Genomic DNA, 14,798 nt, shown 5'->3' on the forward strand with positions numbered 1-14,798 from the left:
GACTGAGAATGTTTTGGCTGCATCTCTGGGTAGTAAATGCTGCTTATTCCTGCTGTTAGAGGGACAGCTGGAAGATTGCTTGGGGGGTTGTGGATTGGTTACCACCACCTTGCTCTGGTGCCTGTCTGGAGAAATCCATTTCCTCTGCACATACCTCTGGGTGTTTGGGGAATTGGTCACTGGGGGTATTCATGGGGAATCTGGACTCCAAATTATCGTTGGACCTTATGAAATACTCAGGTGGAATTTCTGGAGCATTTATTTCACCACCTGTGGGTGGTGAAGCCCTGGTTAGAGTTGGGCAGGATGCAGGTAGCTGTGTGATTTTGGGGTGACTCAGGAGTGGTCTTGCTGCTTCTGGAAAGACTGGTGATGCTGATCCTGATGGCTTGTTCTCATGTGGCTGGGGAGCAGCTGGAAAGTTGGGAAGAGTTGGAAAAAAAGAAAAAAAAGAAAAATGTATTTGGGATCTGGACAAACCTGTCCTGCAGTCAGGCTGAACTTTAATATAATGGATTTGTCTGGGAAGGAAGAGGACTTTTAGAAGGACCTGCCTGCACTCCTGCTCACATAATATATCTGGAATTTAGCAAGTCAGGACAGAGCAAAATAAAATGGCCCAGGTCTGAAAAGAGCCAGCCCAGCAACTGGAGGTGCTGGAGATGAATGCAGAGCTCAGGTTCTGAATTAAAAACTGCGTTTAGAAACTGAGTTGCTTTTGAAACACCCCAAGGGGTGGGGTGTTTAAGGAGGGGCCCTGGCTACATCTGCTTTACCTGTTTTAACCCCATAAACAGCACTGACCCTTCTCTCTTAGAGGTTTTGTACATATTTTGCTTGCTTTAAAAACTGGCTGCTGTGTGACCCTGTTTGTCCTATGTCCGTGCTTCAGGTTTGGAGGAGCTGCAGTGTCCTGCCAGGGGATTCCTGTCAAGTTGAGTTCCATAGAATCATGGAATGGTTTGAGTTGGAAGGGACCTTAAAGCTCATTCAGCTCCAAGCCCTTTCCATGGTCAGGGACACCTCCCACCAGCCCAGGTTGCTCCAAGCCCCATCCAACCTGACCTGAGACACTGCCAGGGATGGGGCAGCCACAGCTTCTCTGGGAAACCTGGCACAGGGGCTCAGCACCCTCACAACAAAGAATTTCTTCCTAAGATCTCACCTCAATCTCTGTTTTTTCAGTTTGAAACCATTCCCCTGTCCCAGGTTGTCATGTGTGAAAGTCACTTTTGAGGCTTCAGAAATTCCAGGGTGTCCAAGCCCTTCTTGGAAGGTTCTGCTGAAGCATCATCAACTTAATTGTGAGTTCTTCACTGCACATGGACATGGAGACAGGACAAGGGGGGAAGGGAATCAAGCTGCAACCTGTGAGAGCATCCTGTGGGTCTTCCCATAGAATCCCATAGACTGGTTTGGGTTGGAAGGGACCCTGAAGCTCATCCATTCCCAAGCCCTTTCCATGGTCAGGGGCACCTCCCACCAGCCCAGGTTCCTCCAAGCCCCATCCAACCTGACCTGACCTTAAACTTTTCCAGGGAAGAGGCATCAGCACCCCCCTGGGCAACCTATTCCAGTATCTAAGTAGCCTCGTGGTGAAGAAAGGATTAAGTATTAAGGATGTTTAAGGTACTTTATGGAATCAGGCCAGTTAAAAATGGAGTCTTGGCTTTTTTCACCCTCAATTTCCAGGCAGAACTTAAGAAAAGCTGAAGCCACCAGGGAAGCATTTGTGGATTTACTGCTCTGGTAATAAACCTGAATCAAGGGAGTGGATGGGGCTTCCTTCACCCCAGAAATGTTTTCTTGATTGCCCTTGACTGTGGGCAGCCAAGGCAGGTGTGAAAGCATTATGGTGGCTTTCAGCCACTAAACCAGCCTTGAAAATTTGTGGGGCTGAAGTGATGTCTGAGATCCTGATGTGTTTCTTCAAGATCAGAGAATCCCAGACTGGTTTGGGTTGGAAGGGACCTTAAAGCTCATCCATTCCCAAGCCCTTTCCATGGTCAGGGACACCTCCCACCACCCCAGGTTGCTCCAAGCCCCATCCAACCTGACCTGAGACACTGACATCCTTCAGCTTTGCATCTGGAAGTGCCCCCAGTTTGCAAACACAACCAAGGGAGGCCAGGGGAGAGGAGAGGAAAAGAAATATTTGCATTTCTGCTGAATCCAGCTCATTGATGCTCTGGCAGGACCTGCTCCCCTCTCCCTCAGGTCTCTGAACTTCATAACTGATTTCTGACTCTACCATTTCTTAATAGGAAGTGGCTCTTATCTCCACCACAGTGGCCCTGATAAGGGTTTTCTTGCAGGGAGAGCCAGCTCATCAGGGAGCTGCAGAGAGGAGGAAAACTGCAAGGCTGGCAAAGACTGGTTGGTGTTTGGCAGCCTACTTGGCTGTGGGTGGAGGAAGTGAAGAGGGTGGCCATGGTGTTATGTTTAGAAAGCACTCAAGCATTGCTCATCTCAACATCCTGGGAGGAACAGAGGCAAGGGCAGGACTTCTCTGATGAAAAAAAAAAAGTATCTGTGACTTTTATATTTATCAAGTTGGTGGTTTGAGGTTATTTTATTCCTTTAACATCCCCTGGCTGAGTTTGCAGCACCTGATTTTCATGAGTTATACTCCCAAGAATGATGATAACTTGAGACTTGCATCTGATACCTGAAATTTCTGGGGTTGTTGATATCTTTGTGGCTTTAGGAGAGAGAATGGAGGAGTTGGCCTAAGTGGAGAAGTTTGGGGTGGGATGGGAACTCCTCTGGTAGCTGAGCTCTGCAGTTGGGTTCTTGGTGCTTCATTAGAGGTCACCCTGTGACTGTCCCCTGCCTGCCCTCCTGAGGTGGCCTGGAAAGATGAAAGTTTGAATTCTGGTTCTGACCTGGTAAAGCTGATGAAAAAGTGACTCCAAGTTCTTATTCCTACCCTTGTGGCTTCGTTTTATAAATATATATAAATAGGAAATAAAATTACCTTTTTTCTCACAATTTCTACTGAAGAACTGCCCTGAATTTTGCAGAAATTCCATGATAAATACCTGCTGCTTTAGTAAAAACTTGGAATTGTGCCCAGAAAATCTTCCACATGATGTAAGTGGTAGAAAAGAAGTGATTGTTGCCTGCCCATCCCCACCCATCTGGGCTGTGGGAATCCTTCTCAGTTCCTCCAGGAAGTTTTGACCTGGCTGGAGAGCAACACAAACTCATCTCTCCAGCTCCCCTTCATTTCTTAGAGGGAATTATTTCTCCACAATTTTTAAATTGTGGGATTTAGGGGATAGTTTTCCAGGGAGCTGCTGGGGGATAGAAATAAGAGGCTTCAGCCTAGAAGTGCTGTGAAAGATCTGGAAAGCCCCAATCTCAATGTTTTAGCTGGACAGCTGAAGTTATAAGGAAATAAGGAGGAAAATGAAGCTGACTGCTGAGCCATCCTGTACTTTCCATTTTATATATTAAAAATATCCCTCCCCTTTCCTCAGGCAGGAGTTTTGGGCCAATTTTAGTTTGGCAGTTGCAAAATTGTGCTTTTTTTCTTAGGGAAATGAGACAAAATATGGACATTAATGCATCTTAAGAGTGTCCATCCCAGGTCTGGCATGTGGCTCCAGGAGAAACAGTTTGGGGCACAAGTCACATGCCCTAAAACCTGAAAAATATTGCAATAAAATGAAAATTCAAGAGCAATCCTTCCCTTTTGAGTTCCCCTAAAGCATCGTGAGGCTACTTTGTAGATAGAGGGCTCTGGAAACCTGGGGTGAAAAAACATTTTTCCCTCCTCAATTAAAACCCTCAAGGCCATTTTTAAACTGCTTTAATTTCCAGGGAAATGTTCACTGTGTGTACTGAGCATTTGTGAAGGCAAGATGACAGCAGGGCATTGCTCAAGGTTTTTATTAATTGAGAATGAAGTGAGAGAAGGGTCATTAATGCCAAGCCATAGGGATTTGCAGAAAGGAGCCTGGCAGGATTTAACTTTTGCAATTATGATGGTCTGTGTGGTGCAAGTCAGCCTCAAGGAGACACTTGACCCCTGTGTGGGGTTTTTAATTAAAAAAAAAAAAAAAAAGAAAAAACCTAAATGAGTCTGTGAAATCCTAGTGACCCTTACTGAGCAACTGAGCCAGGCCCAGCAGAGAAATTTGGTTCTTGCTGTGGTTCATGGAGTCACCAAATGGTTTGGGTGGGAAGGGACCTTTCAAGTCCATCCAGTCCAACCCCTGGGACATCTCCAACTGGATCAGGTTGCTCAGAGCCCCATCCAACCTGACCTGGAATGGTTCCAGGGATGGGGCATCTCCCACCTCTCTGGGCAGCCAGGGCCAGGGTCTCATGACCCTCAGAGAGGTTTGTTTTTCACAAAATTCTGGGGGTTGGAAGGGACCTCAAAAGATGACCGAGTCCAACCCCCCTGCCAGAGAGGGTCACCTCTAGGAGGTCACCCAGGAACAGAGCCAGGTGGGTTTGGAAGCCTCCAGAGCAGGAGACTCCACAACCTCTCTGGGCAGCCTGGGCCAGGGCTCCCTCACCCTCACAGGAAAGAAGTTTCTCTTCATGGTGAGGTGGAACTTCCCATGTTCTTGCTCCATCCCATTATTCCTTGTCCTGTTCCTAAGCACCACTGAGAAGATCCTGGCTCTGTTCTGGCAATTCCCCTTTACATATTTATAGACATTAATGAGCTCACCTCTCATTCCCCTCTTCTCCAAGCCCCAGCTCCCTCAGCCTTTCCTCGCCAGGGAGATGTTCCAAACCCTTCGTCATCTTTGTGGCTCTGTGCTGGACTCTTCCAAGGAATTCCCTCTCCTTCTTGAGCTCTGGAAGAGCAGATGGAACAAAGTAAAAACCCAAGAGCTGTTGTACTGCCCAGAGCAAACCCTGGTCTCACAGCCTAAAAGAGGGCATGGCTCTCCAGCCAGGCAGGGACTGCTTTTCCCCTTAAAAACTGAAGACCAAGTGGTTTGCTTGTGCCATCCCTTATGCCTGGGGTTCTATCTGCTTTTCCAACTCCTTATCCTGAGGGCTTTTTGCCTTTCAACCCCTTGTGACCTTGGCACTGAACCCATCAGTCTTAATTAAATCTGCAGTAATGGGTGCTGCTGGGACACCACAGGAGAAGGGCTCAGGGTGAAGGATGGGGAAGCTGTTAGTTACACGGGAGCCTTTGATTAGTCCTGGAAATCACATTTAATTAAAGCAAAAAACCTTCAGGGTACAACTCCTGGGGGTACCCTTGGTGTCAGGGCTCACCTGCAGCCCTTCTCTGCTCTCTGCCAGCTCTTCCTCTGCTGTTGGTCAGGCTGGTGCAGGGCTGAACAGAAGCCTTTTAAACCCTTCTTCATTAGAAATGCTGCTAATGAGCTGGCAGCTGAGTGCTGGAGATGGTGCTGGTCCCAGCAGCTGCTGAGACACTTCATGCAAATCTCCATCTGAATTAATTGAGGCAGGGGAATAAAATTCAGCCAGGAGAAACAGAGCAGATTTAGTGCTGGTGGGAAACGTGGAGCCATCCATCAGCCTGACAGCTCTGCAGGGAGGGGGGGAAAAGGCAAATATCCTTGGATCTCAGAGGCACCAGCAAAGCACGTGCTTTGCTAGCTCAATTCCAACAACTCCTGTATCCTCTGGGATGGACAGAGCTGCTTGCCAAAATTTAGGAGCCCTGCCTTGGCTTGGGGGGGTGCATTTGTGTCCTTTGCCTGCTCTGATAGGAGGAGGGGGATGGAGAACAGGAGGGATGGTGTAGGTTCCACTCCTCTGCTTTGGCCCCAGCTGTTTGGGTGTTTTTATCAGCTCTGGGAAATGTAGAAATTGCTGCTTCTCATTAGAGATGTTTCTCCAGTGTGCTGCTGTCTTTCCCTCTCCATTTAAATCTCTCAGCAAGTTGACATTTGCTTTCCATAGCTCAAACTGATGGGGTTTGTATTTTTTAACAAGTAAAAACTGTTGATTTTCTTTTTTTTTTTTGCTTTCCCCCTCAAGTGTGATGTTGGGATAGTGTGTGTCAGCAGCTGCAGGCCAAAATGTTAATTTGTTGCTCACCACCTTTCCTTCCAGCCTTTCTGAGAGTTCGATGGTGAGAAAGAAGTGGCTCTTTCCCTGTTAGAGGTCCTTGTTCTGAGGAGATGCCCTCTGGCCCTTGAGGTGAGGGTGGTGGCTTCATGCCTGGTGTCCCAGCACCAATGCTGTAGAATTTGGGCAGTGGAGAGGTGAGAAACCAACCATGTCCACTCTGAGGAGACCCCCCTGGGGTGCTGGGTCCAGTTCTGGGGTCCCCAAGCCCAGAAGGAGATGGAGCTGTTGGAGTGAGTCCAGAGGAGGCCCTGGAGATGCTGGGAGGGCTGGAGCAGCTCTGGAGCCAGGCTGAGAGAGTTGGGGTTGTTGAGGCTGGAGAAGAGAAGGCTGCAGGGAGAGCTTAGAGCACCTTCCAGTGCCTGAAGGGGCTCGAGGAAAGCTGGGGAGGGACTTGGGACAAGGGCAGGGAGGGATGGGATGAGCGAGAATGGTCTTAAACTGGAAGAGGGAAGATTGAGGTTGGAAATTGGGAAGAAATTCTTTGCTGTGAGGGTGCTGAGCCCCTGTGCCAGGTTTCCCAGAGAAGCTGTGGCTGCCCCATCCCTGGCAGTGTCTCAGGTCAGGTTGGATGGGGCTCGGAGCAACCTGGGCTGGTGGGAGGTGTCCCTGGTGTTTGGAATTAGATGATCTTTGAAGTCCCTTTCAATCCAAACCTGTCTGGGATTCAATGATTCTGTGATCCCTGCCCACTCTGTGCCAAGCAGTGACAACCGCCTCATCCCCTCCTGACCCTCCTGAAGGTTTTGTGGCCAGTGGTAGCCAACAACAGGGAGAGAATCCAGCCTGGGGTCACAACACCCCTTGGTGCTGACCTAAATATGGGCTTTGCTTGTTTGTGGGGTGGGGGAGAAATCAGTCCTGGGTTGAAAATCTTGTTTGGAGGATGGGAAAGGATGGATTACAGTTGCCATCTGCCCTGATGTGCAGAATGGTAAATAATAATCAAAAGGTTAATGAGCCACAACTCCTTTAGCAGAGAGTGTTTTTGCTCTGCTGCCCAAACACCTCCCCTGTACCTTCCTGTGCAAAGCAGATTTTTTTCCCAAGTCCCTGCCAAGTGGGACAGGAGAGATTTTTCATCCTGGAGAAGTTTTGGGAAACCCCAGAGCTGATACTCTCCTGCTGAGACCACCTATGGAACAGCTCTTCCCAAGCCCACCAAGCTTCCAGCAGCACACTGAGCCCAACTAAACTCCAGAAATAACCATCTGGTCATTGTGGGAGCCTGCAGAGTGAGGCTCCTCTGGATTTCTTGAAGGAACCTCTTAAAATCTGTGCAGTGCTTTTTAGTAGTGGCTTGGGAAAAAAAAAGAAAGGGGGGGGACATAAACCTCACCACATCCAGAGCTTCAATTGTGCTGCCTGAATGAACCTTTTCAGTTTAAGGTTTGTGTTTTGTCATGAGAGGAAAAGGGGGAATGGTGTATACTGGAAGAGGGGAGATTTAGGTTGGACATTAGGAAGAAATTCTTTAATGTGAGGGTGCTGAGCCCCTGGCCCTGGTTTCCCAGAGAAGCTGTGGAAGCATTTAAGGCCAGTTTGGATGGGGCTTGGAGCAACCTGGGCTGGTGGGAGGTGTCCCTGCCCATGGAAAGGGGTTGGAAATGGATGATCTCGAAGGTCCCTTCCAACCCAAACCATTCCATGTTTTTCTGACTCTCTGAAGCTTGTCCTGTTTTCTCTTTCATGGGTGCTTTTGTCCTCTTGGATCCTATAATGAGGTTGCCAAGAAGCCCACCACCACCAAGGAGCAAAACCAGACAAATGCTTCTTTCCCAAATAAAAACACCCAAATGTTTCTCCCAACCTCCACCACCTCATTCTCAGTTGGCATTTGTTCACTTTTGATTTTTGAAGGTGCACATCCCTGTGTCTGCTTTCTTCTCAGGTCTTTTTACAGGTTTTTTCCTGTGGATGAATCATGTTGGTGAGATACTTAATTTTTATTAGTGAATTAATTTTTAGGACTGATTTCCTAGTTGCCAGGTGGTCAGGGCTATTGCATCACCCATAGTGGTTTGGTTCTTTTTTTTGCCCTGCCCTCCTTCTGGCCACACTCCCATTGGAAAGCTGCCCTTGGAAAAGTGCCCTTCATCCAGGAGCAACAAAAATTTCCCAGGCTGGGCTGTGAGTATTGCCATTCCTCAAATAACTCAGGGATTAAAATCCAATAATAATAATAATAAAAGATGAATTTGCTGACTTCCAGCTTTGAAGGCAGTTGCTACCACCAAAAAGCCTAAAACAAACAGAGCTTTTTTTTTTTTTTTGGCATTTAAAAATTAATTTAATAGGAAATTATATTTTTTTCTTAATTATTGGAAGGTTGTACTCAGTCCATGCTCTCTGACTGCTTCCATGCAGACCAATGTTGGAGCATCCATGAGCACATTCCCAGAGTTTGCTGGGAGTGCCTTGGGCTAGCACTGAGGGCTTTGGACCAGCAAAACAAACCCTGCCCCTCCTCATTTATTGTTGCTTTTAATCCACAGTGGCAGATTGCTAAAATCAAAATCAAATCAAGAGGTAGGGATGGGACTTATTAAGCTTCTTTAGCTGGGTGGAATAATGCAAGAGGCTTTGAGAGCACTGAATCACTTTGGTTTTATTGGGAATCTGGTTAAAAAAAACCAAAACCCAAACCAACCCAACAACAAACCAAGCCCACATTTTTTTAATTGTCTTTTATTTTTTTCTTGAGAGGCTGAGCACGTGGAGCTGCTTCTCATTAATCATTCCAAGGTGTCCTCTGGGTTTGAAGAAATGTTTTTTTTTTTCTTGCCTGGATGGAGACACTGGAATTTTGGGAGGGGGTTAAGTTATCTCCTTAGGGTTGTGTCTCTTGAGCCTGAAGTCAGGCTGATCCTTCTGTCCCAGTGATGGGAGATGGACCCACCTGAACTGCCCCTCTGCAACAAGCTCCTCCAGGAGATCAGGAGGTTGTTGCTGGGGGGAGGTTGTTGGAGAGGCTGTTGATGGGGGAGGTTGTTGGAGAGGCTGTTGATGGGGAGGTTGTTGGAGAGGCTGTTGATGGGGAGGTTGTTGGAGAGGCTATTGATGGGGGAGGTTGTTGGAGATGCTGTTGATGGGGGAGGTTGTTGGAGAGGCTGTTGCTGGGGGAGGTTGTTGGAGATGCTGTTGATGGGGGAGGTTGTTGGAGAGGTTGCTGATGGGGGAGGTTGGTGGAGGTTGTTGGGGAGGCTGTTGCTGGGGGAGGTTGTTGGAGAGGCTGTTGATGGGACATCCTGCTTGGGGAAATCCATTCATTGCAGCTCCTGCAGCTATTCAGCAGGGTGGGAAGTGTACAGAATCTCTCAGCTGAGGAACACCCTGTGCTGGGTTAGGAACTGGCTGGAGGGCCGGGCCCAGAGAGTGGTGCTGAACGGGGCTGCATCAAAATGGCGGCCGGTCACTAGTGGTGTCCCCCAGGGATCAGTGTTGGGCCCAGTGCTGTTTAATATCTTGAGGGAGGATTTAGAGGAGGGCATTGAGTCCATCCTCAGGGAATTCCCAGCTGACACTAAGCTGGGGGGAAGTGTGGATCAGCTGGAAGGCAGGAGGGCTCTGCAGAGGGACCTGGAGAGACTGGAGAGTTGGGCTGATCCCAAGGGGATGAGGTTGAAGATTCCAAGGGCCGGGTCCTGCACTTTGGCCACAACAACCCCATGCAGCGCTACAGGCTGGGGACAGAGTGGCTGGAGAGGAGCCAGGCAAAAAGGGAGCTGGGAGTCTGCATTGACAGGAAGCTGAACATGAGCCAGCAGTGTGGCCAGGTGGCCAAGAAGGCCAATGGCATCCTGGGCTGGCTGAAGAAGAGTGTGGCCAGCAGGTCCAGGGAAGGGATTCTGCCCCTGTGCTCAGCCCTGGGGAGGCCACAGCTTGAGTCCTGTGTCCAGTTCTGGGCCCCTCAGGAAGTTCAGGAAGGAGCTTGAGGTCCTTGAGCAGGTCCAAAGGAGGGCAACCAGGCTGGTGAAGGGACTCGAGCACAGACCCTATGAGGAGAGGCTGAGGGAGCTGTGGGTGTTGAGGCTGGAGAAGAGGAGGCTCAGGGGAGACCTCATCACTCTCTGCAACTCCCTGAAAGGAGGTTGGAGCCAGGGGGGGGTTGGGCTCTTTTCCCAGGCAACTCTCAGCAAGACAAGAGGGCACAAAGGGTCTCAAGTTGTGCCAGGGGAGGTTTAGGTTGGAGCTGAGAAAGAATTTCTTTCTGGAGAGGGTGATCAGCCCTTGGAATGGGCTGCCCAGGGAAGTAGTGGATTCTCCGTGTCTGGAGATCTTTCAAAAGAGCCTGGATGTGGCACTCAGTGCCATGGTCTAGCAACTGCAATGGTGGTTCAAGGGTTGGACTTGATGAGCTCTGAGCTCCCTTCCAACCCAGCCAATTCTATGATTCTATGAAATTACCCCCAGGGCTCCTCAGACCTTGCTAACACCCCTGTCTTTTTCCCTTCTTGCATGGCCTGGGCAGAGGGTTTTTTTTTTTCTGCATCATGAAAGCAAATTAAATCTCATTAGCAGGAGGTGTTGAGGCTCTGAGTAACACCATAATCTCATTACATGGGAGCAGGGCTGCTCACTCTTGGATCTTGGCCCTTCAAGAAGACTTTGGCTGAGCTCTCCAGGTCCACCTTTGGCATTTCACCTCAGAGGCATAAGGGTGGCCCCTACTTTGGAGGTGCTAAGAGGTTAAAATTTCCATCTAAGCATTTTTTTTTTAAGCCTGTTTGCAGGTTTCCCCCTAAGGGAAGATGTTGGTTTTGTTTGAGCTTCCATGGTGGTGTCTTTGGGTTGGGCCTAGTTTTATGCTGAAAAAATACAGTCTGCTGAAGCTGAATTTTTCATGAAAGCTTCCAGAAGGTTGGGTTTGTATTTCATTTTTTTCCAGGGAAATTAAATTTCACCTTTACCTTGAGTCTGTACCCTGCTTTGTCAGATTGGTACCAAACCCATGTACACCTCATCCAGGAGAAGCTTGATTGAAAGTCTGATTGAAAACCCATCCATAATTCACTCCCAAACTTAAATTAGCATTTATTTTTTTTATTTTATGGACTGAAAAAAATGAGTTTAGCTGCACTGACTCCACAATCAGTGTGAGGTGGTAGCCACAGCGAATTAATTTATGATTTAATTTCCTGAAGTTTCCTTGCATTGAAACTTTTTCTTTCTTCTTTTTATTTTCCCCCCACCTCTCTCCAGTACACTCGGGTTTGGATTCCTGACCCTGATGAAGTTTGGAGATCTGCAGAAATTATCAAGGATTACAAAGAGGGAGATAAAATCCTCCATCTGAAGCTCGAAGATGAAACCGTAAGCTTTTGAGCACTGATATTCTTTTCAGTAATGTAAAGCTCTGAATTAATGTGTGAAGGCTCCTCAGCTGGCTTGTGCTTTTTTAGCAAGTGTTTTAAAAATGTGTTTTATTGCCTTTGCACTTGCAGCTCTTCCCTGCCCTCTCCCTCCCCAGATACTTGTGTTGGAGTAGGTGGTGAGAAAGCCCTTGACCTCTCTCCTCACTTCTGGCAAAGCTGCAATAGTCCCTGATATCAGAATGATATTTTAGAATATTTTTATAGCCACAGTACTTTAGAAATACCAGCTGATGGGGTTATTTGCTGCTGAATAAATTGGAAAGAGCATGGCTGGTGGCATCTACTTAGGCTTTTGCAGAGCCAGAAGCAACTGTTGTGTGATGGCTTTCTCTGCACCTTTGTTTTTCTCTAAGTATAACCTTGGGTAAATCCCCTTTTTTCTACATTAAAAAAAAAAACCAAACCCAAAAGCTCTAAAAGACCAAAATGAGAAACTAATGTAAATAGCAATGCTTTTTAGCAAGTAACTCCTTCAAATGCACCAATAGCCCAGGCTCATGGCATGGGTGAGACCAGTGAGAAATCATTCCCAAAGCAGGAGGAAGGCAGCAGGGGTAGGGCAGCTGCTTTCCATCCTGCCCAAAATCCCAAAATAAGGTTGGAAGACACTTCCAAAACCATCCAGTTCCAACCCCTTTCCATGGGCAGGGACACCTCCCACCAGCCCAGGTTGCTCCAAGCCCCATCCAACCTGACCTGAGACACTGCCAGGGATGGGGCAGCCACAGCTTCTCTGGGAAACCTGGCACAGGGGCTCAGCACCCTCACAGCAAAGAATTTCTTCCTAATGTTGTCTGGGCAACCTATTCTAGTGTCTCACTGGAACAAAAACAATTTTGGGATTGTGCTTGGTCCCAGAGCCCCCTGGTTGTTGCTCTTCCAGGTGAATCCCTTCCCAGTCCCCCATCCCATTGGGCTGAAATCTTGAGCAAAGGGGAGCAGTGCACGTGTGCATCTGATGGAGCTCCTGTGCCTCATATCTTCAGGGGGTTTGAAGCTGTTGAAAGCCTTTTGTTCCCAACAGCCATCATGTATTACTCAACTGTTTAGTGCTTCTTTTTTGTTCTTGTGCTTTGAAGTGAATTTTCCTGCCTTTTTTTCATGTGGTTTCTGCCTGCACTCTGTACACCAGGGCACTCCTGAAGGTGAGCTGAGGTGGAAATCTCACAAGGGATCCCTGGTGGCTTTGCCATTAAGATGGGAGCCTGAATGCAAACCCTTGCTAATTGGCATTGGCAACAGGGAATTGAAGGCTGAACCAAGCCTGAGGGTGTCAGAAGTGCTCTGTGAGCCTGTCCTTGCCTCAGCTTTTCCTTGGGCTTTCCAGGGCCAGTGCAATGTGGTAGTGGTGGCTTTCTGGTTGCAAACTGGGATTCCTCCTTTCTGCTGGGGAGGATGCTCCCTTCTGCTGAGCACCCTTTCCTGAGACACCCTATGGGAAGCCATGTTACAGGCAGTTAGTTTCAATTTTTCCCCACTTTCAAGTTAAAAAAAAAAAGGATTTTTTCTTTATCTGGTGGCCCTGCTGTGGAGTTGGGAGCAAGCCAGAAATATTTAGCATATGGGCAACCATCTGCTGCCACACCATAACCTCAGCTCCTCAGGTGCTGAAGCTGCAGGATGTGCTTTTCCATGTCCTCCTCTGCCTGAAGGGGTGTGAGGTTCTGAGGATTAAAAGTGAGCTTAAAAAACAGGCTGAGCAATCATTCTGATGGGAAGCATATGGTCTCTTTTGACAAGGGGCTGCCTTTCCAGGAGTTTGAAGATGCTTGGGTCAGAACAAGCTGTGGTTTTCTGAGTAAAGGCTGTTTGCTCCAAAGCTGGCCTGAAAACAACTCCAGGACACTCAGGTTGGTGCTTGTGGACCATCTGTGTCCCCCAGGGCCAGCTGAAACCAATTTAACAAGGGGGATGAACTGTCATCTGGTGATGTGTCACCCAAATCCCTCTAGCACTGAGCACAGAGGGGCTTTAGTTCTGCTTAGAGCAGGGTGTGCAGGTATTTTAGGAGCAGCCAACTGAGGTTCTGCTTGGATAACTCCCAAATTCCTCAAGGAGCTGCTGGGTTTTGTGTTCTCATGGTCCTCATGTGTGTCTCTTCAGCTCTATGAGTATCCTCTTGACCTCCAAGGAAACGAGCTGCCTTTCCTACGGAACCCAGACATCCTGGTGGGAGAGAATGACCTGACAGCCCTGAGCTACCTGCATGAGCCTGCAGTCCTCCACAACCTCAAAGTCAGGTTCCTGGAGTCCAACCACATCTACACCTACTGTGGTGAGTCTTCAGGTCACATGGTTTAGCTCCTGGAAAGCAATGGCTTAGAAAATGTCCACATAGAACCCCCTTGAGATCACAAGCTTTGTGATCTCTGTGGTGTGAGGAGGTCCCTGCACTGTGAATCTGGGGAGGGTGGGAGACATGGGGATGTGCCACCAAGCTTTAGGTTGCAAAACCAGAGGTGGTTTTTGAGGGTTGGTGCTCTGTGAGCTTCCTGAACTTGTGGTCCTAATACCTGGTGGGAATGTCTCATCAGATGATAGATGTAGATTAGATATTAGGAAGAAAAAAGGACTTGGCAAACCACTGGAGACCAGCACTGAGCTGGAAAGGTGCCATCCACCTGAGAAATGTCCATTGCAGGTTTTCCTCCTCCAAGACTGAAAACCAACCTTTCTGCACTGTTGTTCCTTTCCATTTCTTGAGATGACTTTGCTAGCAGTGATGCAGGCTGATTTTCTAGGTGCTGAAATGCAAGATTTTGGCAGAATGCTTGGGACTATTTGTGTGGCAGAGTGGAGGTTGAATGTGTTACAGCTGCCATTAAGTGATGCAACTTCTGCTGAGGAAATGTTTGTTGGGAGGACACTCTTTTGGAGTAACACCCCTGAAATAGGTGGCCTTAACAGCAGTGACCTCCCTTTAGATTTCAAAGAATCCCAATAGTTTGGGTTGGAAGGGACCTTCAAGATGATCCATTCCCAACCCCTTTCCATGGTCAGGGACACCTCCCACCAGCCCAGGTTGCTCCAAGCCCCATCCAACCTGACCTGAGACACTGCCAGGGATGGGGCAGCCACAGCTTCTCTGGGAAACCTGGCACAGGGGCTCAGCACCCTCAAATTCAACAATTTCTTCCTCATGTCCAACCTCAATCTTCCCTCTTCCAGTTTAAGACCATTCCCCCTCATCCCATCCCTCCCTGCCCTTGTCCCAAGTCCCTCCCCAGCTTTCCTGGAGCCCCTTCAGGCACTGGAAGGTGCTCTAAGGTCTCCCTGCAGCCTTCTCTTCTCCAGCCTCAACAACCCCAACTCTCTCAGCCTGGCTCCAGAGCTGCTCCAGCCCTCCCAGCA

At 48.4% G+C, this 14,798-nt stretch overlaps 1 protein-coding gene across 1 annotated transcript in view; it reads left to right on the forward strand.

Annotated features, from left to right (window-relative positions):
- MYO5B (myosin VB) overlaps positions 1–14,798 on the forward strand; it is a 123,142-nt gene that overhangs the window by 12,054 nt on the left and 96,290 nt on the right. The window contains exons 2-3 of the mRNA XM_030467534.1: positions 11,275–11,385; positions 13,551–13,722. Of these exons, the coding sequence (XP_030323394.1) occupies positions 11,275–11,385; positions 13,551–13,722 (283 nt within the window). The remainder of the gene's footprint in view (positions 1–11,274; positions 11,386–13,550; positions 13,723–14,798) is intronic.

The sequence above is a fragment of the Calypte anna genome, chromosome Z (genome assembly GCF_003957555.1).
Source record: "Calypte anna isolate BGI_N300 chromosome Z, bCalAnn1_v1.p, whole genome shotgun sequence".
Taxonomy (NCBI): domain Eukaryota; kingdom Metazoa; phylum Chordata; class Aves; order Apodiformes; family Trochilidae; genus Calypte; species Calypte anna.